The sequence below is a fragment of the Leiobunum rupestre genome, chromosome 6 (assembly GCF_980474605.1).
Source record: "Leiobunum rupestre chromosome 6, qqLeiRupe1.1.hap1, whole genome shotgun sequence".
NCBI lineage: Eukaryota > Metazoa > Arthropoda > Arachnida > Opiliones > Sclerosomatidae > Leiobunum > Leiobunum rupestre.
The window spans coordinates 16,977,260-17,000,462 of record NC_143389.1 but is presented as its reverse complement, the minus strand read 5'-3'; the positions used below and the strand labels follow the sequence as shown (position 1 = coordinate 17,000,462).

General features: G+C 37.0%; 1 protein-coding gene across 1 annotated transcript in view; it reads right to left on the bottom strand.

Annotated features, from left to right (window-relative positions):
- The window catches only part of LOC149939565 (E3 ubiquitin-protein ligase RNF217-like), a 33,597-nt gene that overhangs the window by 3,444 nt on the left and 6,950 nt on the right, over nt 1-23,203 (bottom strand). Inside the window, exon 3 of the mRNA XM_090178477.1 lies at nt 1,302-1,503. Coding sequence (XP_090034603.1) covers nt 1,302-1,503 — 202 coding nt within the window. The remainder of the gene's footprint in view (nt 1-1,301; nt 1,504-23,203) is intronic.

Here is a 23,203-nt window from a genome sequence, read left to right as displayed (position 1 = left end):
CTAAGAGCCACGTAAGGGCCAACGCGAGAAGCTAAAAAATTCTGGATTTTAGCCTTCTAAGCAGACGCTTTGTTTTATAAGAGCAAATTTATGTATACTGAAAAGGATAATTAATAATTAGTTATCCAAAGGAAACGTTATTTTTAACCTTCAAAACGTTTCAATTTTCTAAAAGCTTTTGGTCTATACTCGAAGTCACTGTTACCTTCGACCACTGCCAAAAGTGATAATTTTTCGACCTCCGCCGGAAATATAGTCCGCTAAATAAAGTGATCATTGTGAAATATCATTAGATTAGAGTTAAGCGAAATTTATTGTTTGAAGGGCTTTTTAAATAAATTTTTAATTTAAAGTAACACCGTGACGTAATTACCTCAACCACCATCATTGGTAATAACATCCGCTTCTACATGAAAAAGATCATGGCAACCCTGTTTAAAAAGGACTAAAGAATGGACAGAAAACGGTTGATTATTCTATGTAGACTAACAAGATGTTTTTTCTGTGCAAGCTTGAGTGCAAAGTCGCTAAGTTGTAAGACATTTTTTTTCCGTGTGGGCCTTATTTGAAAATTGCGTCTTCCAAAAATAGAAGAGGACAAGGCCATCTATTGATCAGATAATGAAGTTACTCGAATGTTTATTAATGTTAAAGCAACTGTCGGCTCTATCATTGCTATATGTATTATGATAAGGACTTTGTTATTAGAGATGGTAATGAGTCTATCGGATTCATAACAAAAAACTACGTTACTGGATAGCGTGGTGCCATCTATTAATAGCCAAGGAAGCTAAAATTCGAATTAGCGAAACGATAACGTCGTCAGAGAACCATTGTAGAGTATTATAATTAGATAACTTATATTCGATTTAGTGGCCTTTAACCTAAATTATGTATATCCCATATAGAATATAGTTAAAAATTACTATAATTTAAGTTATTGTCAAACTTAAAAACGAGCCAATCAACGCAAGGTATACTTTTATGTCCCGCCTTCTTTGGGTCAAACTGTAATAGCTTAAGTATCTTGTTTTGATTTCGACGCTAGCGACATTCGTTGAAAAAAAATCTACTTAACGTGGAGCCGACAATTGCTTTAAATGCAGACCGCTTTAGTTGTCTCAGGTACCATTGATTTCGAGTATGGACTATACTCGAAGTAGGCTGTCAGCGATACTGAAAGTTCCCTACATGTATGTAATAAAACGTTGGCAGCCGAAGCCAGATTTAGAACGCTTTAGCAGGGGTATTCGTTCTGTCAGCAGCTTTCGAATTTTGATAACTTCGAATCGAGTAAATACCTAAAATTGCTCCTCGAACGAGTTTCCTTTGGACCGGCTGGTCCGCCTTGTACCGGTATTTGCAGCCGAAGACACTTAGTTTGCTGTAATGATCTCCCAGGAATTTAAGACGCCGAAACCGGTCGCCGCATCGGTAGCAGAAATCCGTCTTGCAAGCGGTACAATGCATGTGGTCACACCCTGTAGTTCGCTGAATGTACATCTGCAAAGAAACTAGACATCAATAAACTCAAGATCGAATGAAGCTAGAAGAGAGGTTAAGCAGAGCGCTTTAGAAGTTTGAGCGACAACGTCGAGAGTCAAGTGATCATCCTCCACGGTTTTCTCTTCGCATCGGAACCTTTTATAACTCGAAGGCGACGCCATATTTCTGCCAAGCTAATGCGGCACTAACAAGGAGAGTACCCGAAGCGTTTATTGCCGATTTTGTACCCATGGCAACCGAAAATGTTTTTGACCACTTAAAACAAAAAATATCCATGGTATTTTCTCGGTTTCACAAAACTTTTTAAAAAATTTAAAATCATGAAATGTGTAATTTGTACCACATTTAGGTAACTTTCATCAAGTTTGGGTTAATTTAAAAATTTTGGGGTAAAATTGTAACCATTTTTGGGTAAAATAAGGAAAATATCTTATTTTTGTTTTAAGTGGTCAAAATAATAATAGTTTTATTCATCAGGTTAAGAAAGCTATACACTTATTGAGCCCTGACCACGCGAATACAATCGAAGAGAAATGAGCACTGTTATAAATTGTTTTTTCGGTTGCCATGGCAAATCGAATGGGTAGTGCACCGTCTCCTTTTGGGAAATTTCCGAGGAAATTTCATATCTCATATAGGTCTACATTACTGCCGACTTTGAACAAAATCGGCAATAAACACCTCGGGTACTCTCCTTGTAAGTGTAATATAATATCTATAGCGTTTAGATAAAAATTTTAAAAATTATAATTTTCCTGCTCAACAAATCGAGAGATAATTATGGCAGGTTGTTCCTTTTCTAGCAACGTGCGTTTAATCCATTGTAAAAAATGGTATAATTGAAATACTCCTAAGACGAGCCGATAATTGTTCGACGACTCCGGACTCGTTTAGTCCAATGGCAAAGCGCGTTTTAGAAAGAGGCGTGACTTTATCTTATTTTTTCCCTTCCATAAACTGCAACCTTGTACCTCTTCATGGTGGAAGGGAGTAACAGGTGGAGGGGCAAACCCTTCATGCTCGCCAACTAAGCCTCTGCTTCTTCCTTAAGCCAAGGTGTAAGGTTTCGTGCTGATTGCTGAGTGGTACCGGGGAAGCGAAAATACGGTATCATGAACGATCCCCTCGGGGCACCAGGCGACACCCTGTTGTATTTTAGCCTTCCGCCCGGACAGAGGATTAAGGGCGGTGACCTTTTACTTTCCTCTTTACTCGTGGGATATTTTATGAATTCCAAAAAAAACAAAACAAAAAACCATCGGGCAAGGGTCTGTCTTTAACAGCACCCGGCTCTAGCCAGGGGAAGGGTGCATCTCAGGATACTACCCTCCCTTCAACAAGTTCAGGTCGTGGGTCTGTCTTCGAAGAAACCGAGCCCATGTTGCTAGGGTGTGCCTCCGGAAGTACCCAGCATCAGAAGCAAGGGTCTACCAAAGACAGTACCCCGACGGAAGCAAGGTAAGTGCTTCCAATGCTCGTACTCGCAAGAGGAACAAGCGTCGAAATACACTGAGGAAGTTGGCAGAAGACTCTTCAAAGGGTAACTCCTCTTCAAACAAGAGAACAAGGGAGTCGGATCAAGACTCTCCAAGCTCTCAACAACAGGCTATCAAAAAGTCCAAGCCACTGACCTTCAGTGAGGCTGTGGGTTCGATGCGGATGGCCATCATAAAGAAGGCTTTCCCTCGAACTGCTTAACCGAGGCAGAAATGGGAACCATCCAGCGTGGAGTTCTGGAGAGGATAGACGGGATACCCTTGGGTAACCCTCTTCCTCAATTCCTGCAATTCCAGCTGAAAGGAGGTGCCCTGGTTTACATGTGCAAGGATGCCTTCTCCAGGGAACAAGGCTTTTGGTAACAAAGGCAAGTGACCTGCCGAAACCTTTTAAGGTCACTCTCCGAACAAGGGTGCGCTGAACACCAGCTGTTGGAAGGTGCTGGGCAAATCCGAAGAACTGGCTGCCATTCGTTGAATTTTTCTAATGGATGGTGAGTCGGTCAACGACAGGTTTGGATAGGGGTATCTTTAAGATACTCAGTACCCCAAATCAAACTTCAGTCATAAGTACTGTAGAGGGTGTGGTTAATCCTACACCTGTTAATGAATCTGAGTCTAACGACTCGAGCATTTCAGGACTAGAGGACTTAGAGCCCCTGTTAAGCGACTACTCGGAAGGGGATACGCTGACAGAGGACATCAGAATCCTCAGTGTCTCGGACGGTGAAGAGGTCCACGGCATGGTGGCTCAGCCAGGTGGAGCAAAAGTGGGGGAGACTGGTGTTGTAACTAACCTAACCAGCGGAAGTGGTGTGGTCTCCACACCCACCACAGGGGGGGGGGGGGGCGGTAACACCGGTCAGCCTCCAATCTAGGCCAGTCGCCATTAGCATTAAGGTGGTGCAGATAAATCTTCATGACTGCAAGGCAGCCTCCGCTGTACTTTGTCGAAGGCTTGCTAAGGAGCAAATTGATGTTGCTCTTAAACAGGAACCTTGGATTGCCAAGGGTAAAATCATTGGTCTTAATAGTGCAGGTAATGTCTATTACGATTATAATTCCGTTTCACCTAGTGCAAGGACATTCATGCCCTTCCGCTCTCAATCTATCACTCTAAGGATACTGCCGTGGTTAAAATCATTTCCCTTACCGTTGATGGGAATGATGAACTCACGCTGGCATCTGCTTACTTTCCTTACGATGATGCTCTGCCGCCACCATCACAGGAGGTGACCAATCTGGTCAACCACTGTGAGCGGTCGGGAAAGAAACTCATTATAGGTTGTGATGCCAATGCTCATCATGTTATCTGGGGCAGCAGCAACTGCAACGATCGTGGTGATAAGCTAATGGAATACGTCGTTAGTACGAAACTTCATATTCTTAATAAGAACAATGAACCAACTATTGTTACTCGTAACAGAAGTGAGGTCATTGATCTCACGCTGTGCACAGAAAATGTCGCAGCTCTAATTAATGACTGGCATGTGTCCATTGAACCATCACTGTCGGATCACAGACACATTTGCTATAAAGTCAGGTGGAAAATGGTTCAGGTTTAAACCGAACTTCGCAATCCCAGGCGAACCAATTGGCCTGGTTTTAGGGATGATTTAAATCTTCATCTGAAGGATGATAAGCCTAGGCAGTCATCGGTGCTGGATTTTGATTTGGCTATTGATCGCATGCAACATGCCATTATCGACTCCTACCACCGCAATTGTCCGGTGAAGTCTACCAACCAGTGAAGGCTAGTTCCTTGGTGGAACCATGAGATTGGTAGGCTTCGCAAAGAATCTAGGAGGCTTTATAACAAAGCTAAGAGGTCGCGTGACTGGGATGCCTACAAGCACACCCTCACTGCATACCATAAGGCCATCCGCGAGGCCAAAAGGGACTCGTGGAGGAATTTCTGTGAGAATATCTCTGATATTCCCAGTACGGCAAAGGTAATGAAAGTTATGGCCAACGATAAGACTAAACATCTTGACACTATTAAGTTGAAAGATGGTAGTCATTCTTCGTCGGGTAAGGAGACTCTAACTCATATGTTAGATGTACACTTTCCTGACTCCAGAATTACGAACAGTACTGATTCTGACCCCCTTCCCATTAGGATTGCACGTACCGAAAGGGAAGACTGGGCGGTGGCGAATAAAATTGTCACGCACTCCAGACTTATTTGGGCAATAAAGTCTTTTAAGCCCTATAAGTCTCCGGGGCCGGATGGGATAATTCCCATTCTGTTGCAGGAGGGCATTGATATTATCTGCCCAATGTTGAGTAGAATCGATAGGGCTTGTATTGCCCTTGGATATATTCCTAGCACCGGGAAACTTTCTAGGGTGATCTTTATTCCGAAGCCAGGGAAATCTAACTATCTCGAGGCTAAGGCCTTTAGGCCAATCAGTTTGACTTCCTTTTTTCTGAAGATTTTGGAGAAATTGGTAGACAATTATATTAGGGGGAGGTTATTTCTTAAACACCTCTCTCGACGGCTCAGTATGCCTACCAAAAGGGCAAATCTACTGAGACTGCCCTTCATGGCATAACTAACTGCATTGAAAGGGCTATTAACTTTAAGGAAATAGCGTTAGCAGTTTTCCTTGACATAGAGGGCACTTTTGATAAGGTGTCCAGCGCAGTCATCATGAAGGCTGCAAAGCGCTTTGGCATTATTGACACTCTGTGCCTTTGGATCAAAGCTATGCTGACGAATCGTGTGGTGGTATCCTCCCTGCTTGGTGAATCCCTTATGGTCACCACCAGCCGTGGTTGCCCGCAAGGTGGTGTTCTATCACCTCTGCTGTGGTGCCTGGTTGTGGATGACCTTTTGGTGTGGCTAAACAGGGATGGGTGCCGCTGCTTCGGCTATGCCGACGATATCGCCATCATCTTTACGGTAAAGTTCCCCAACACTATTAGCGATTTAGTAAGAAGGGCTCTTGCATCAGTGGAAAACTGGTGCAAGGAAGTTGATCTTACGGTTAATCCTAAGAAAACGGTTCTTACTCGTCCTTTTACTCGTTAAAGGTTGTAAAACTCTTTTAATGATATCTCCTTATTTGGGACTATTTTGAGTGAAAGCACGGAGGTGAAGTACCTTGGTGTTATTCTTGACATCAAAATAACGTGGAAGCCTCACCTTGACTCTATAGTTAAGAAGGCTAAGATGTTACTTTGGAGAACCAGAAGTGCAGTTAGCAGGTCATGGGGACTTAGCCCTAAAGTCGTCTTCTGGTTGTACACCATGATCATCAGACCATTGCTCTCCTATGCTGCAGTGGTCTGGTGGCCTAGAGTCCGAATCAAGACTGTGCAGAGCGATCTGCGCACCCTAAAAAGGCTGGCTTGTGGCAGCATCACAGGAGCTATGAGAACAGCCCCAAGTGCTTCTCTAGAAATTCTCCTGAACATTCTTCCTTTTCATCTTTTCATAGAGCCTATAGGCTCAACCAGAATGGTTGGTGGAAGGCGAATATTTGGGATAATAGCTACACCAAGATCTACCGGGAAATTTCAAGTCAGCTACCTGTCTACCTAATGGGTTCTGATATGATGGCTATGAAGTTACATTTTAGTAAGCCTTTCAATACTTATTTTCCAAGCCGTACGGAGTGGACCAATCATAGTACCCTCGGGACCAGAGGAGAAATCGTCTGGTTTACCGATGGGTCTAGGACCCACTCTGGCTCTGGTTCGGGGATGTATTGTCTTACTAGCAATCTCGGCTTCTTTGAAAGCCTTGGTGTTTATGCTAGTGTTTTTTAGGCGGAAATTGCCGCTATTTGCTTTTGTGTTGACTTTTGTCTTAAAAAGAAGCTTCATGGCAAGGTTATCCAAATTTATTCGGATAGTCAAGCAGCCTTCAAGGCTCTCAACCAGTTTCAGGTCTCTTCAAAACTGGTTTATAGCTGTTTGAATCTCCTCTCGGAGCTAGGCACAAACAATAAAGTTCAGCTCTATTGGGTTCATGGCCATCGGGGGTATTATGGTAACGAGAAAGCTGATGTCTTAGCCAAGAAGGGGGCAGAGGCTGGGTTCTTTGGTCCTGAACCTGCCGTTCCTATCCCCTCTAGCATAGTAGGCCGCCTTATCTCTAAATCCATGACTGACCGTCAACTCAAGCTTTGGCTTGAGATGGATGGCCAAAGGCAGGCTAAAGAGTTTATCTCGGGCCCCTCTAGGCAGAGAGCTAAGGAGCTGCTCTCGCTTTCCAAATCTAATATCAGGTTGGTCGTTGGCCTACTAACAGGTCATTGTCTCCTTAACAGACATCTTTACCTGATTGGAATCAGTGATGATCCATTCTGTAGGGCATGTCAGGCTGAGGAGGAAACCGCCTCTCATGTGCTTTGTAGGTGCGATAACTACGCGGCCCAAAGATTCGAGCATCTTGGCATTCATCAGCTGGAAACTTCTGATTTCTATAATATGCCGGCCAAGAGGATTCTCCGTTTTGTGTCGGATATTGGGCTCTTTAAGTCTTAAGGTTCGGGGTTGCACAATGGACCTCTGATCGAAGTGCGCGAACGGGCATGTCCTTAGCCCTTCACCCCTTTCACTAATAATAATAATAATCTTCTTTTTTCGCCCGTAGTTTCAGCATGCTCAAGCATACGCTCTCCTTACGTCATAAATCATACTGATATTGGATAGCTTAGGTTCGTACGTGTTGAAAACTGCGGGTGGAATAGATATTGTACGTGTTTTTAGCGGGGAAACATTGTGGTTTGAATTAAAATATATATTAAAATGGTGTACCTCTTCGCTTTTTCGCGGTGTTATATAATAAAAAAATTAATTTTGATAAAAGTATATGGTCTTTGTTTTTTTAATTATATAATTTTGATAGTATATTTACTTTAATTATTTTTAGTATATATTTATTATTTTATGGTATATTTTTTATTTTTATTGCTTTATAGTATATTTATTTTTATTATTTTATAGTATATTTATTTTTATTATTTTATAGTATATTTATTTTAATTATTTTATAGCATATTTATTTTAATTATTTGAATTACTTAAATTATTCGTTTCTTCTAATAACTGCGTTACATCAAATTGTTCGTAGCATTTTTTTATTATTATTTTGAACTGGTTTGTGAGGCAACGTTCGGTGCACGCTCGCAGACCTTTGTTTAAGAATGGGTTTTTAAAGCTCATATTTTCACTGTCAAATAGATCCCTGAGAAATCTATAACCTGGCGTCTTCCACTTTGGGTGGTAAAATTCCAAATGTATAAATGGGTTGTAGAATATTGGAAGATTTAATAAACTGTTTAAATTGGACGGTTTTTTTAAGCGGATCGGGATCGTCCTCCAAAAATCGAATATGTCGCAATAATACTTTGGTAGAAATTCATATTTTAGGTCAATTCCTGGTAGACCGAGAACGTCGTAGTTATAACCATGCGCGTTAGTTTTTTTCAAATAATTTTCTACGAAAGCGCCCTCTATGGGGTGGCCTTTTCCTTCGATTAATCTTTGTAGTTTTGCGAACGAAAACATTTTCCACATATTTGTAATCTCTTGGAGCCCAAACCCACCATGAATGGTTTTTTGTTTAATATCTTCCGAATTTAGCCAACGTCTTTCCCGAGTCCAGATTACGTCAGTGCATTTCCGAAACAGCTCTTCAGAAATTTTCGTAGGTAATGAGATAACGGGTAATATATAGAAAAATTTGCTGATAATAATATTGCAAAATATAGCTCGATTTTTAAAAGACATGTTGGGAGCAATAGATGATGCGATATTTAAGTCATTGACTATCTCATCACGTATCTGTTTGGCGTGGCAATCTAGATTTACTTCTGTCGTTGTAAAGGTGACACCTAGAATTTTAATTTCATTCTTGCTCCATTTAACCTCTAAAGGTTTATCAAGCCTATTCCTCCAGCCGCCAAGCCAGAGCCCGTTGCTTTTTTCGATGTTGAATTTGGCATTACTAATCGCGCTGTATCTTACGCATTCGTCTTTTAGTATTTAAAAGCCGTGGTTTGTAGTTATAAACGTGTTTAAGTCATCGGCGAAAGACATAACGGAGAGAGGGTTTAAAAAGAACGGAAGTTTGACTGAGTGCGCGTAAAGACTTTTACGTAAATGGCAGAGAAAAGGTTCGATTGACATATTGAATAAAAAAACTTGATGCGGGGTCGCCTTGGCGTATTCCCTTCGCGATTTTAAATTTGGCAGATAGTGTATTATTTACCTTTATACGCGCTTCAGCATTGTTGTACACGTTTATTATAAACTTATTGATAGTTGCTCCAAAGCCAATGTGTTTTAAGATTTTAAATAAATAAGCGTGTTTAACCCGATCAAACGCCTTTGCTTGGTCTAAAGAGACTATCGCTAAAGGATCGTCCGAGTTTAGACTATAATGATAAATTATATCCCTCGTTACATTTAAGTTTGACGTAATATTCCTTCCAGGAATGCTTGACGTTTGGTCCGGGTGGATTATTTTTCCAATCATTTTGCGAATACGATTGGCCAGGCACTTTGATAGCATTTTGTAATCGACGTTTAGTAAAGAGATTGGGCGCCCATTAGATAGTAACTTGGGATCTCCGTTTTTAAAAAGAAGTATAATAGTAGCGATGCTAAAAGAACTCGGGATTGTTTCAAGGTTTAAAATCGATAAAAACAATTTAAAAATAATTGGGCCTATCAATGACCAGAAGTGTAAATAAAATTGGTTCGTCAGTCCGTCTTTACCGGGAGACTTGTTTTTTTAGCTCTTCTTGGGAAAGTTGAGGAATAATTTGAATATATTCACTACAGTCCGTGGTATTTTCATCGGCAAATAAATTTCTGTAGTAGTTCACTATCTCTGTAAAAAGTTCCCCTTGGGATTCGGTTTCACCGCCATTTTCTTCGCGTAGCAGCTTTTTCGACGGGTATTTATTTGCAACAATATTATTTATTTTTACACGGGTGAGTATCCCTTCCGCCTTCGTATTTTCAATCTCTTCTAATCTTTTTAGTAATTTTATTTTTTCATTAATCGGTAGATTATTGTCCCGTAGAAGTTTTTGGGTAATTTGCTTCGCTTCATCAGATTGATTAACCCTAGATTTAAACGTGTATTCTTTGGTGATACATTTTATAAAGTGTTTTGTTTTTCCCACCATGTCAAAATTTCTTTTTCTTGTGACGGAAAATCGATAAGGCGTTTCTCCCAAAACATTTTGAAAATATTCTCGTAGTGTTGGTCATGTAGTAGAGAATTGTTGAAACACCAGGTGTCACTGATGTTTCTATTAATCTTAAGAGTATCCGTGCTTAATTCCATCATTACGGGTAGGTGGTCTGATGAACTTCCACCTGGGATCGTCGCAATGTCACTCACCATGTGCCAAATGGTGGGCGTGACGTAGTAACGATCATGACGCGCTTTTTGAAGAGGAAAGGATTTGCTTTGCCAAGTCATTTCACGGCCATCAGGATGCAGTGTACGATACACATCCAGTAAATTATATTTGTTTAATAGTTCTTTAAGTTTTTTACATAGCATGGTACGATGTTCGACGGTCTCTATTCGGTCTAGATTAGCATCCATAGTACAATTAAAATCTCCAAGGAGAATAAAATTAAAAGCGTTGTTTTGTTCAATATGGGTTGATATTTCTTCCAACAATTCAATAGCTGTCTTGTTTGACTGAGGCATGTAGATATTGTAGATAAAGATATTAAAGTTTGTATTTATAAAATTTATAACACTACACTGCAAAAAACCTTGAATTATATTTTCTGCTTCCATTGGTAAAGAATTACTTGTTAAAAACTTTACGTCATACGTCGACGTAACGCCGGCTCTGTGATTTGTGCAGCCACTAAAAGTATGAACATACGAATTTCGAGTAAAACTGGCCAAGGGGCTCTGTTGTAAAAAAGTCTCTTGCCAGAATGCGAATGCGGAGTCAGTAGTTTTTAACAGATTTTGTTCTTTTATGAATTCTATGATTTTATTCAATCCTCTAGTGTTGTGTGTTATTATTTTTAAACCCATCTTGATAGAAGAGATAAATATACATATTCTTATTACTTTGCTTTATTAGTTTTTTCTCAAATTGTCAACGAGCTTTGTTAATCTGGTTCTTTCGGGCCAGTCTTTCTCTTTAGTTATTTTTTCCTGGAATATTAGGTTTGCTAGGCCAATAAGGTTAGTGGTATATTGAACCGCTAACGCCTTTGGTTTCTTCTTATCACGGACTTGGGAGTAAGTACCGGTTTATCGGTACTTTCTTTAGATTGGCTTATGTTTTCTAACGACTGAACTCTCTGTCTTTTTGAATTATCCGAGTTATTTAAATCGGGGGAAGTTTTTGATTGCGATGCCGTGCGTTTTTTATTTACTGGAGTTGAATTATCTGTTTGGTCATTTCCATTTACTCTTTGAGAATTTTGGGTTATTGTTATAGGGGACGACGTTCCCGTCCAACTTGGCCTATATTCTGTTATTTTGTTTGGTGTAGATGTAGACTCTTTACTTAGTTCGCCTGGAACATCATTAACTGGTAAATTCTCACTATTGTTTATTGACGTTGATATTTCCGGGTCAGCCACCGCAGCGTAGGTGTTTTTTGGCTTTGAAATTTCTGGGTCTATTTGTTCTACTTCTTTATTTTCGGGGTCTAAATTTTCTTTTGCAAGGTTTTCTTTATCAGCTGCCCTTTTTTTGTAACAATTATCAGTGTAGTGCCCTCGTTTATCGCAAAAAGTGCACTGTTTAATAGTGGCTATCTCAAGAAAGATTACGTGTGATTGACCTTGGAATTTAAAATTAATCCGCTCCGGAAGTGCTTTTCCAATATCAAATAAACCTGCCTTTTATAGTTAAAAATAGGCCTTCCCAGTAAAAATTATTTTTCGGGAGTTGGGGTTGTGAATATTTTGGTTACATCGGAAGTAATTTTTGAAAATTTGGATAATAAGGTTTTGAGAAATTCATTGGTAACTTCGGGCATAACGTTGGATATTATAATTTTATCTGATGACTTGGTTAAACGTTCAACATTGACTTGAGTATTATTAATTTCAAAACCTGACATGGCCAATTCTTCTGCCATTTCAGGTGTTAATACATAGGCTAGGACACGTCCCCGAGAGATACGGCCACAGTGGATAGTATTTGACTTACCGATTACGGCATTTATGGCGATGGCGTAATCGATTGCAGAAATTTCTGGTTCGGAGTTGAAGACCACTGCGTGCTCACGAGTCATCGCAGGTTCCGTCGGTCTTGTATATTGTGGTCCTGACTTGTCAGGAGGGTCTTTTCCTGATCGGACATCGCCATCAGCTTGTTTTGATTGCGAAATAGTCGCGAATAACGTGGGAAAACTCAATAGAAATTGAATTAATTTAATTAAATTATTGTAAAAAACTTTTTTTTAAAATAAAACCCATATGCGGCAGAGAAATACTGGGAACACGGAGCGAGAAAAAAACCAACCGACCTAGACGAAGGCCGACTTTATTTTAATTATTTTATAGTTTATTTATTTTAATTATTTTATAGTTTATTTATTTTAATTATTTTATAGTTTATTTATTTTAATTATTTTATAGTTTATTTATTTTAATTATTTTATAGTTTATTTATTTTAATTATTTTATAGTTATTTATTTTAATTATTTTATAGTTATTTATTTTAATTATTTTATAGTTATTTATTTTAATTATTTTATAGTTATTTATTTTAATTATTTTATAGTTATTTATTTTAATTATTTTATAGTTAGTTATTTTATTGTTAGTTATTTTATAGTTATTTATTTTATAGTAAGTTATTATATAGTAATTTTATTAATTACTAGACGTGTGCAAATACCATTTTTGGGGGATCGAATCAAATAATTTGTTCTAGCCATATCAGATATCAAATCGAATACTTAAAATATCGAATAGTTTGATCGAATATTTCAGATGAAAAAATAGGGCCAATTGACCGATCATATAAAAATAGTATTTCGAACACCAATATTTTGACGTATTTACTTTTCAAATATCGGTTAAAAACCAAATGGTTTGCAAATTTAAAAAATAGCAATATAATAGTAAATTTTTGTCACTTTTGTAATAAATTTAAATAAGTAATTTGGTAAATTCTGATAGAAAATGCATTTTCATAAACTACCAACCTTACTCTAAACTTAGAATGTTAATCTCGATGGACGGTTTAGCTAAGTAAAATGTATTGCAATATAATAATAATACAATAACATAGTAAAATTTAGTCTATGTAATAGTTTTAATTTCATAATTTAGTATACCCTGACTTACCATTCAAATCAAATCATCAAAATAGTTTACGCCCGGCGATCGTTCAACAACTATCAATTGTCGGTTTGCTTCAACCGTTCTCGCAGCTCGAGGTTTGAGTCAGTGTTGCCAATGTTCGAAAGTTGAAATTCCCAATGTTGGATAGTAAATTTCCCATGAATTCCACACCCATATTTAGCCCCGCCCCCAACGAAAACCAACGGGAAACATCCCATAATTAAAAAAAAAATTCTTTTTAAAATTAAATTTTATTGAAATTACAATTTTTAAACATTTTGGTTGTTAGGCCTATACATTGTTTGATTGAAGTATTAGGAGGCGCCGCCCTTATATTATTTCTAAAATAAAGGGAAACTTCATACAATCTGTCAACGCTGGTTTCAGTTGGTTTTAGTTTTAGTTTTATTTTACGCTTCAAGAAACTTCCAAAACACACCAATACTAAATATAAATAACGAAGCCAATAAGGGACCTAACAGCTGATTGTGTACAGGTACAGCCATCCACTTCAAAAAGGAAACTGAATGCCGGTACCCTATTTTGAGCAATTGCATAGCCACCCTACGCGTCATATTTTCAAACCTCAGTTATAAAGAAAAACCCGGCGGTTAATCGACCAGTTTTCAAACTATTAGAAATACCAAATATTTAAAACCCCCCTTTTCGAATATTGTACTCAGTGGCGGATTTACACATTTCCCAAAAGTAGGCTGTTCACATTTTGCCGCCCTTTCCTTTACAATTGTCAGTTCCCATTTTTTTACAATACAACAACTTGGTTGAAATTACACAAGAAATAGTTTTTGGGTATCTATTTTTGTTAATAATTAACTAGACTAATACCTTAGGCACCACCACAGGCTCCAAGTCGCAAACGACTTTTATTGCCTTATTTACGAGTGGCCCTTCATGCCACGCGAGCTTACCGTCAGCTCCCTACACCATAGAAATCTCATAGGTAACTAGAATGCTGCCGTGTAACTGGCAAATGGGCCAAACGCCGATGCAGACGATAGCCAGATCTCATCCAATCAGAGCTCAAAGAGTGGTTCTGCCAAGAATTTAATGTCACCAGAGAGAATGACGTCACCTATCTCCCGCTATAGGTGCGGAACCAAGGAGGATTATTATCCTCCTTGGCGGAACCACTCTACGGCCTCTCATTGGCTGAAGGTTCAAGGCGAACTGGCGTCAAGCTCGGCCGTAGGCGGCAGCATTCTAGTTACCTATGAGATTTCTATGCCCTACACTTACTATTACCGTTAAACTCCGCAATTTTCAGGTATTTGGTGTGGAACACCAACGTTTGCAGCTCTGGCCGCTCTTGCCTTTGGCTTTAGAAATATTGGGCGCCACTGTACAGGGTAATTTGAAAAATTGAAGGGGTCTTCCATAAAGATTGCTTTGCAGGTTATATTCCCTTTAATCTAAAAACTACACACGAACGGCTAAAACTTCGACGGAGTAGCACGAACGGCTATTACTACGTTAATAGCCGCCTAACTCAGGAAAACAACGTATTTGGAATCTTCGATAATACTAATATTTATATTTATTATTTAATTTATTTATTATTTATATTTTACTCCGTAACTTAATTTTTTAACGTGTATCAGATACATTTTGCAGGATAAATGTTTCTATTTTTTAAATTAAATTAAAACAACTTCCAAACGCTGCCACTGCGCCAACTAAAAAAAATTGCTTACTTAATAATCCTAGAATTTTTTGCGCCCCAAAAAACCCTTGCGCTCGTACGCAGTTGCGTACCCTGCGTACTCTATTTAGCCGCCCCTGACCAGTAGGCGGACTTGTATGAGTGGGGGGTAGTCTCGGGAAGAGTGTAAAATATATTTGCCGCAATTTTGCTCTCTTCTCACTCATACAAAGTATACAGGCAGAGACGCAGAAGCCTATTACTGGTTGTGGGCCGGGAACTGGGTGTTTTAGCATAGAGCTTATAGAACTTATAGAAATTTTCGGTACGTTAAATGTACAATGAAATTGAAAAGGGAAAAGTCACCGGAAAATGTCTTGTAGACTTCTTTAGTTGCAAGACATCAGAAAACCGTCTCACAGAAATCTTTTTGATTTCTGTGAGACGGCTAAAAAAATTCGGTACCCAAATTTGCCGCCCCTAAAATCTGCCGCCCTAGGCTCCAGCCTTTTCAGCCTTATGGTAAATCCGCCACTGATTGTACTATTTGATCAAGAAAATCGAATATTGTACTATTTGATCAGGAAAATCGAATATTCTACTACATGATAAGGAAAATCGAATATTCTACTACATGATAAGGAAAATCGAATATTCTACTATCTGATAAGGAAAATCGAAGATTATACTATTTGATCAGGAAAATCGACTATTAGCGAATATTTTCAGGCTCTACTCTATTCGACGAATCGAATATTCGATTAGATATTCGATCGAGTTATTTGGTGTAACCAAATATTGGGCACACCTCTATAAATTACTCTAAAATAATTTACTATAAATTTAACTACTCTAAAATAAATTACTATAAATTTAACTACTCTAAAATAAATTACTATAAATTTAACTACTCTAAAATAAATTACTATAAATTTAACTACTCTAAAATAAATTACTATAAATTTAACTACTCTAAAATAAATTACTATAAATTTAACTACTCTAAAATAAATTACTATAAATTAAATTACTCTAAAATAAATTATACTAAAATAAATCATTGTAAAATAAATTATTCTAAAATAAATCATTGTAAAATAAATTATTCTAAAATACATTGCTCTAAAATAATTAAAATAAATATTCTCAAAAATAATTAAAATAAATATGCTCCAAAGGAATTAAAATAAATATACTACAAAATAATAAAAATAAATATACTACAAAATAATTCAAATAAATATACTATAAAAATACTTAAAATGAATACTCTATAAAAAACTTAAAATAACTATACTAAAAAATAATAAAAATAAAAATACTATAAAATACTTAAAATAAATATACTTTAAAATAATGAAAATAAATAAACTATAAAATAATGAAAATAAATATACTATAAAATAATTAAAATAAATATACTTTAAAATAATGAAAATATACTACAAAATAATTAAAATAAATAAATTATAAAATAACTAAAATAAATATACTATAAAATAATTAAAATAAATATACTATCAAATAATTAAAATAAATATACTATAAAATAATTAAAAAACTATAAAAAAATTAAAATAAATATACTATAAAATAATTAAAAAACTATAAAATAATTAAAATAAATATACTATAAATTAATTTAAATAAAAATACTATAAAATAATCAAAATAAATATACTACAAAATAATTAAAATAAATAAACTAGAAAATAATTCAACTAAATATACTATGAAATAATTAAAATAAATATACTATAGAATTAAGTATGTATTTATTTCTACTCAGGGAGAATGAATATGTCGAGACTATCGACCGACACGTTGAGGCCCTAACCCCGTCACGCTAAAGGGGGGGGGGGAGGAAAAAAGGAGGCGGTCTTATTTTTTGCGTCCTCGCAGCAGCGTTAATCGCGTCGAAAAACGTAATTTTTAAAAACCAATGAGATTGCAGTATTATTTGATTTTATAAAAGCGGAGGAGCATACCGGGGGCCCCAACGGGTGGAATTGGAGACACGCTAAAAATAATCTCGACATATTCATTCTCCCTGAGTATAAATAAATACATTCTTGATAGAATACTTTAAATAAATATACTATAAAAAACTTAAAATAACTATACTAAAAATAATAAAAATAAAAATACTAAAAAATACATAAAATAAACTATAAAATATTTAAAATAAACTGTAAAATACTTAAACTATAAAATATTTAAAATAAACTGTAAAATACTTAAACTATAAAATAATTAAAATAAATATACTATAAAATAATGAAAATAAATATACTATAAAATAATGAAAATAAATATACTATAAAATAATGAAAATAAATATACTATAAAATAATGAAAATAAATATACTATAAAATAATGAAAATAAATATACTATAAAATAATGAAAATAAATATACTATAAAATAATGAAAATAAATATACTATAAAATAATGAAAATAAATATACTATAAAATATTGAAAATAAATATACTATAAAATAATGAAAATAAATATACTATAAAATAATGAAAATAAATATACTATAAAATAATGAAAATAAATATACTATAAAATAATGAAAATAAATATACTATAAAATAATGAAAATAAATATACTATAAAATAATGAAAATAAATATACTATAAAATAATGAAAATAAATATACTATAAAATAATGAAAATAAATATACTATAAAATAATGAAAATAAATATACTATAAAATAATTAAAATAAATATACTATAAAATAATTAAAATAAATATACTTTAAAATAATTAAAATATACTACAAAATAATTAAAACAAATAAACTATAAAATAATTAAAATAAATATACTATAAAATAATTAAAATAAATATACTCTAAAATAATTAAAAAATATTCTATAAAAATTATTTTATTCGAAAAACAAGAACCATATCAAAATTTAAATTTTTTAATATATGGCGAATATAAAACCGCGAAAAAGCGAAGAGGTACACCATTTTAATATCTTTTAATTCAAACAACCATGTTTCCCCGCCAAAAACACGTACAATATCTATTCCACCCGCAGTTTTCAACACGTACGAACCTAAGCTACCCTATATCAGTACGACTTGTATACTTGACGTAAGGAGAGCGTAGGCTTCAGCCTGGTGAGACTATGGGTGAAAAATAACATAAAATCACGCCTCCCGCTAAAACGCGCTTTGCCATTGGACGATACGAGTTCGGAGTCGTCGAGGAATTATCGGCTCGTCGTCCAAGCCTAGAATATTACAGGTGAAATCGGACTATATAGACACGTTTAAAGTAAAGCAATGTACACGAGAACAAATAAAGCGCGTTTAGTATTGGTTGAACACTTTTTATTTTCGGGGTTAACAAATATTTCTAAAGCTTTATGTGAAACATTCTATTGTAACTGTAAATGTTTTCTTTAGCAGTCAAAGTGAAAGCATGCTGAACTGATTTTAAAGAATTTAATTTCTCGAACGTCTCGATACTCCCGACGTTGTCGTTCAAACTACTAGAGCGTCCTGCTTAACCTCTCTAGCCCTAAAAATACGTAAAAAGGACACGGAAACGAATCGCGAAGCCCGAAACAAAAGAAAAATCATTTTACGTTTCATGTTTTGACACACACTTCAAAAGGTAAATAAGTTCTGCCATTTTAAATTATATCGCAGAGCCACCTCAAAGTCAAACGAGAGAAGTAATAGATAATGGCGCCTAAAAACAGCACGGTAGTGTGCCCCTACAACGATGAAAGTAGGATCTTTCGTGAAAAAAGTTAAAAAAGTTTCAACGTCACTTTTCCGTTTGACATTTCAGTGACATTTTTGAAACTTGTATTTCCAAATTCGAAAACTTTTGAACTGTACCAGAAGTTCATAATTTATATCTTAATAGAGAAGTAGCCAATTACGACGTAAAATATGAAAGGAGATATTGACCTTCAAAAATGTTTGTCTTGAAAATTCAAATATTACCAAAAAAAAACAACTTGTAACACCGCGGCTAACGGTTAACTGTATGACTTACACTTCGAAGGGATATTTACATATTTATCAACCATATTTTTCCTCTGTAATAGCAAAGATAATATAAAACTATAAAAAAATTATCTAGATTCGAATTCTGAGAGCTTTCTGATAGACGGTTTTGTTACGAAGCGTTAACTAACTTTCAGCATGTGACCTCCGAAATATCGGCCTCCATCGGTCGCTGTAATGTCCTATCACGACCAACTTTGATGACGCCGTGTTTCCCTAACAGCGCGTCATCAAAGTTGACCGTGGTCCTATCTATGTTCGGTTACCATGGTAACAGAAAAGGGGAAAATTTTATCGGAGTTCCGGCAGGAAGTGGTTAAACGCTATTGACTATTTCGAATCTAGGTAACGAGGTCTGTCTTATCTTTGGTAATAGCTGTAGAAAAGCAAGTGCTGATGAATTTCACCGTGCACTATTTGGTTTTCCGAAACATATTTTTGAAAAATCAGCGGTAGAACCAGGGAAGGCACATGTTTCCAGCGATTAACAATAGTCGCGTAGGCGGATGGATACGTCTCTCGTAAGACAGATTTTATAGAACATAAATATCAAAGGCATTATATAATATTATATTATGTATTATGTAAAATAATATATAATATTATATTATGTATTATGTAAAATAATATATAATATTATATTATGTATTATGTAAAATGATATTATATCAAAAATGTATTAAAATAAATAAATCAATTTTTGATAATATGTAACATAATATAATATTATGTAATCAGGGTTGGCACAATAGTTGATTTTATAAAATGTCTTTACGCTTGCCCAACTTGTTGAAATGTTGCCCTGGAATAGTTCAGCCAATGCCTAAGAATGAGTTCATAAGCTCTTTAGTGGGAGAGAAAACGGATCCACAGCTGAAGCGGGGAGGCAACATTTCAACAAGATGGCCAAGGTTATTTTATAAAAAGAACTATTTTGCCAAGGGTGAAAAAAACCGCGGTTTTTTTCTAGGAAAAAACCAGGTAGAAAAAACTAGATTTTTCCGCGGTATTTTTCACCTATTGTTTTCCTGTTAAAAACCCTGTGGAAAATCGTACTTCCATGGTTTTTCCACCTCTAGTGGCAAAATTCAATAAAAAATAAATAATAAAAGCAGTATATTCTTCTATTTTATTCACTCTTCTTCTGGCCTTTTTTCATCTCTCCTATTTGCAATGACCAAATTAGTCACTTAATAGATACAGGGTGTTAACTAAAAAACGATACAGAGTCAATTACTCGAAATGTGTTTTATGTAAATTTTTTAAATCCAGGTTGCACAGAGTGTGCAAGGGGACAAATTACAATGAAAATTTCAATGACCTTGAACCAGGTCTTCAAGGTCATTCAAATTTTATCTCAAGAACCGTTAGGATTAGAAGAATGGTACCGATTAAAATGTGTTCTACGTTTAATTTTAAGTCTAAACAGCTTTGACCCGATCTAATTTGACCAATGGGAAGCCGAGAAATGTTAGACCAAAAACCATTAGGTCGTGTGTAAAACTACCAGATCTAATGGATCAAAATTGTCGTGACACTCTAAACTGAGTGGGGGAGTTCGAAATTTGTATTTTATGATGACCTCGAAACATTAGTTCAAGGTCATTCAAAATTTATCTCGAGAATCATTAGGAATAGGAGAATGGTTCCAATTAGAAAAATGCCCGCCAAGGTTTTTTAAGTGAAATTACCTTTTACCCGAGGTAAATAAACCAATAAATTTCCAAAATAAACGTTAATTAATTGATTTAAGACGTACCAAGTATTTTTATTAAAATTTTTAGTTTAAATGTTTTAAACTCAAAAGAAACTAAATAAGTAATTGAAATAAATAAGCAACTAATAAACGTAAGAATTATTTACAAATAATTTAAATAAATAATGAAAAAACTGAAGATTAACTTTCAAATAATAATGAAAATAACAATGATAATGTAATGTTTCAAGCTCCCTTCAATTCTAGACTTATTTTATGAAGTGTTCAAAAATACCTCCATTGGCTACTACGCATGCTTGCGCTCGTGTATTAGTTGCTTATTTATTTCAATTACTTATTTAGTTTCTTTAAAAAAACTAAATAAAAATACTTGGTACGTCTTAAATCAATTAATTAACGTTTATTTTGGAGTTTTATTAGTATATTTACCTCGGTTAAAAGGTTATTTGACTTACAAAACCTTGGCGGGCATTTTTCTAATTGGAACCATTCTCCTAATCCTAATTGTTCTCGAGATAAATTTTGAATGACCTTGAACTAAGGTTTCAAGGTCATCATAAGTTACAAATTACGTACTTCCCACTCAGTTTAGAGTTTCACGACAATTTTGATCCATTAGATCTGGTAGTTTTCGATTTATAAGCCCATAAATGTCGTGTCTTAATTAGAATACCACACACGACCTTATGGTTTTCGGTCTAACATTTCTCGGCTTCCCATTGGTCAAATTAGATTGGGTCAGCGCTGTTTAGACTTAATATTAAACGTAGAACACATTTTTAATTGGAACCATGGGTGAAGTGAACTACATAATTATATAAATTTGTACCCCACTGCTCCGCCTTAAGAACTACAGCGGCCACCTAAAACAACCAGCCCCGGACAAAAATGCGCTTTGCGAAACAACGTTCGGCCAGTGAGACAGCCATTTTGACTGCCTCACATATAGCAAACAAACGCCCTCATCACGGCCCAACAAAAGGCGACACCATGGGCTGCCCCAGACCCACACTCGCACAGCTGAGGACTAGAGTGACTTCCTCTTCCACTGCAAACTACCCTCCTTAGTAGGTCACAGAATGACGAGTGTGGAACACCCATGAGGTTCCAGTGACCCAGCGCCCCGATCACATGACATTGAGCGCCGGGTATGGAGCCGCCCAAAGGCTCCAGTAACCCCATCACACCACTAGATAGGGACAGTGGGAAAGATAGGGACAGTGGGAAGTGAACTACAGTGTGTCAGAATTTATAGCCCGGTGTACCTAGTAACAAAGACCATACCACCGGAGGCCTGTCATCATAGTGCCCTACGCCAGCGTCCACCTAGCCCGGACAGGTGAGAAATCCAGCATGGGTAGCAGAACCCTACTACTGATGGTCTCACCTTTGACGCAAGCCACTCAACCCAGCAGAAGGTGCAGCAATGGGTGGACCAATCCCCACTTCGCACACAGCAGTGGGAGTTAGAATGGATTCTCTAGCAACTCTAGCCGACACCCTACCTACGTAGGTAAGGAGCCAAGCCCTTTGGAGAGAGCTCCTAAAGGGGAACGACGAGCACACAGCAGCCCAAGTAACCCGGCACAGCTGGCACCGGAGATCCCGGTGGGCCCCAAAAGGCCGGGAAACAGGACCACCGTGCCCGCATATGGAGGCCCGCCGCCCCACAGCAGGCTACCCAATCCGCCGAGGCGGCCAGCTTGCCTGGACCCTCTCCGTTAGCCTGAACCGAAGTTCAGTATCCAGCCCAAACCTGACCGAAGTCGGAGGTGGAGATAGGACCATTTGATCAGAACTAACATCTCCCAGTGCGCCACCGCCCTTATGGGTTACAAGAGCCGGAACCCGACTCCCCGGTAAAGCCACCAGTTATTGCACACTCTAACCCATTTAGGGCCGGGGGGGGGGGGAAGTGAACTACAGTGTGTCAGAATTTATAGCCCGGTGTACCTAGTAACAGAGACCATACCACCGGAGGCCTATCATCATAGTGCCCTACGCCAGCGTCCACCTAGCCCGGACAGGTGACAATCCAGCATGGGTAGAAGAACCCTACTACTGATGGTCGCACCTTTGACGCAAGCCACTCAACCCAGCAGAAGGTGCAGCAATGGGTGGACCAATCTCCACTTCGCACACAGCAGTGGGATTTAGAATGGATTCTCTAGCAACTCTAGCCGACACCCTACCTACGTAGGTAAGGAGTCAAACCCTTTGGAGAGAGCTCCTAAAGGGGAACGACGAGCACACAGCAGCCCAAGTAACCCGGCACAGCTGGCATCGGAGATCCCGGGGGGCCCCAAAAGGTCGGGGAACAGGACTGCCGTGCCCGCATATGGAGGCCCGCCGCCCCACAGCAGGCTACCCAATCCGCCGAGGCGACCAGTGAACTACATGGACTAATAGATTTGTATTCATTTTGCTTGCGCCTGATAGAACTTGTCACGTAGATGCTGAGGGTATTATTTTTTATTTAGGCC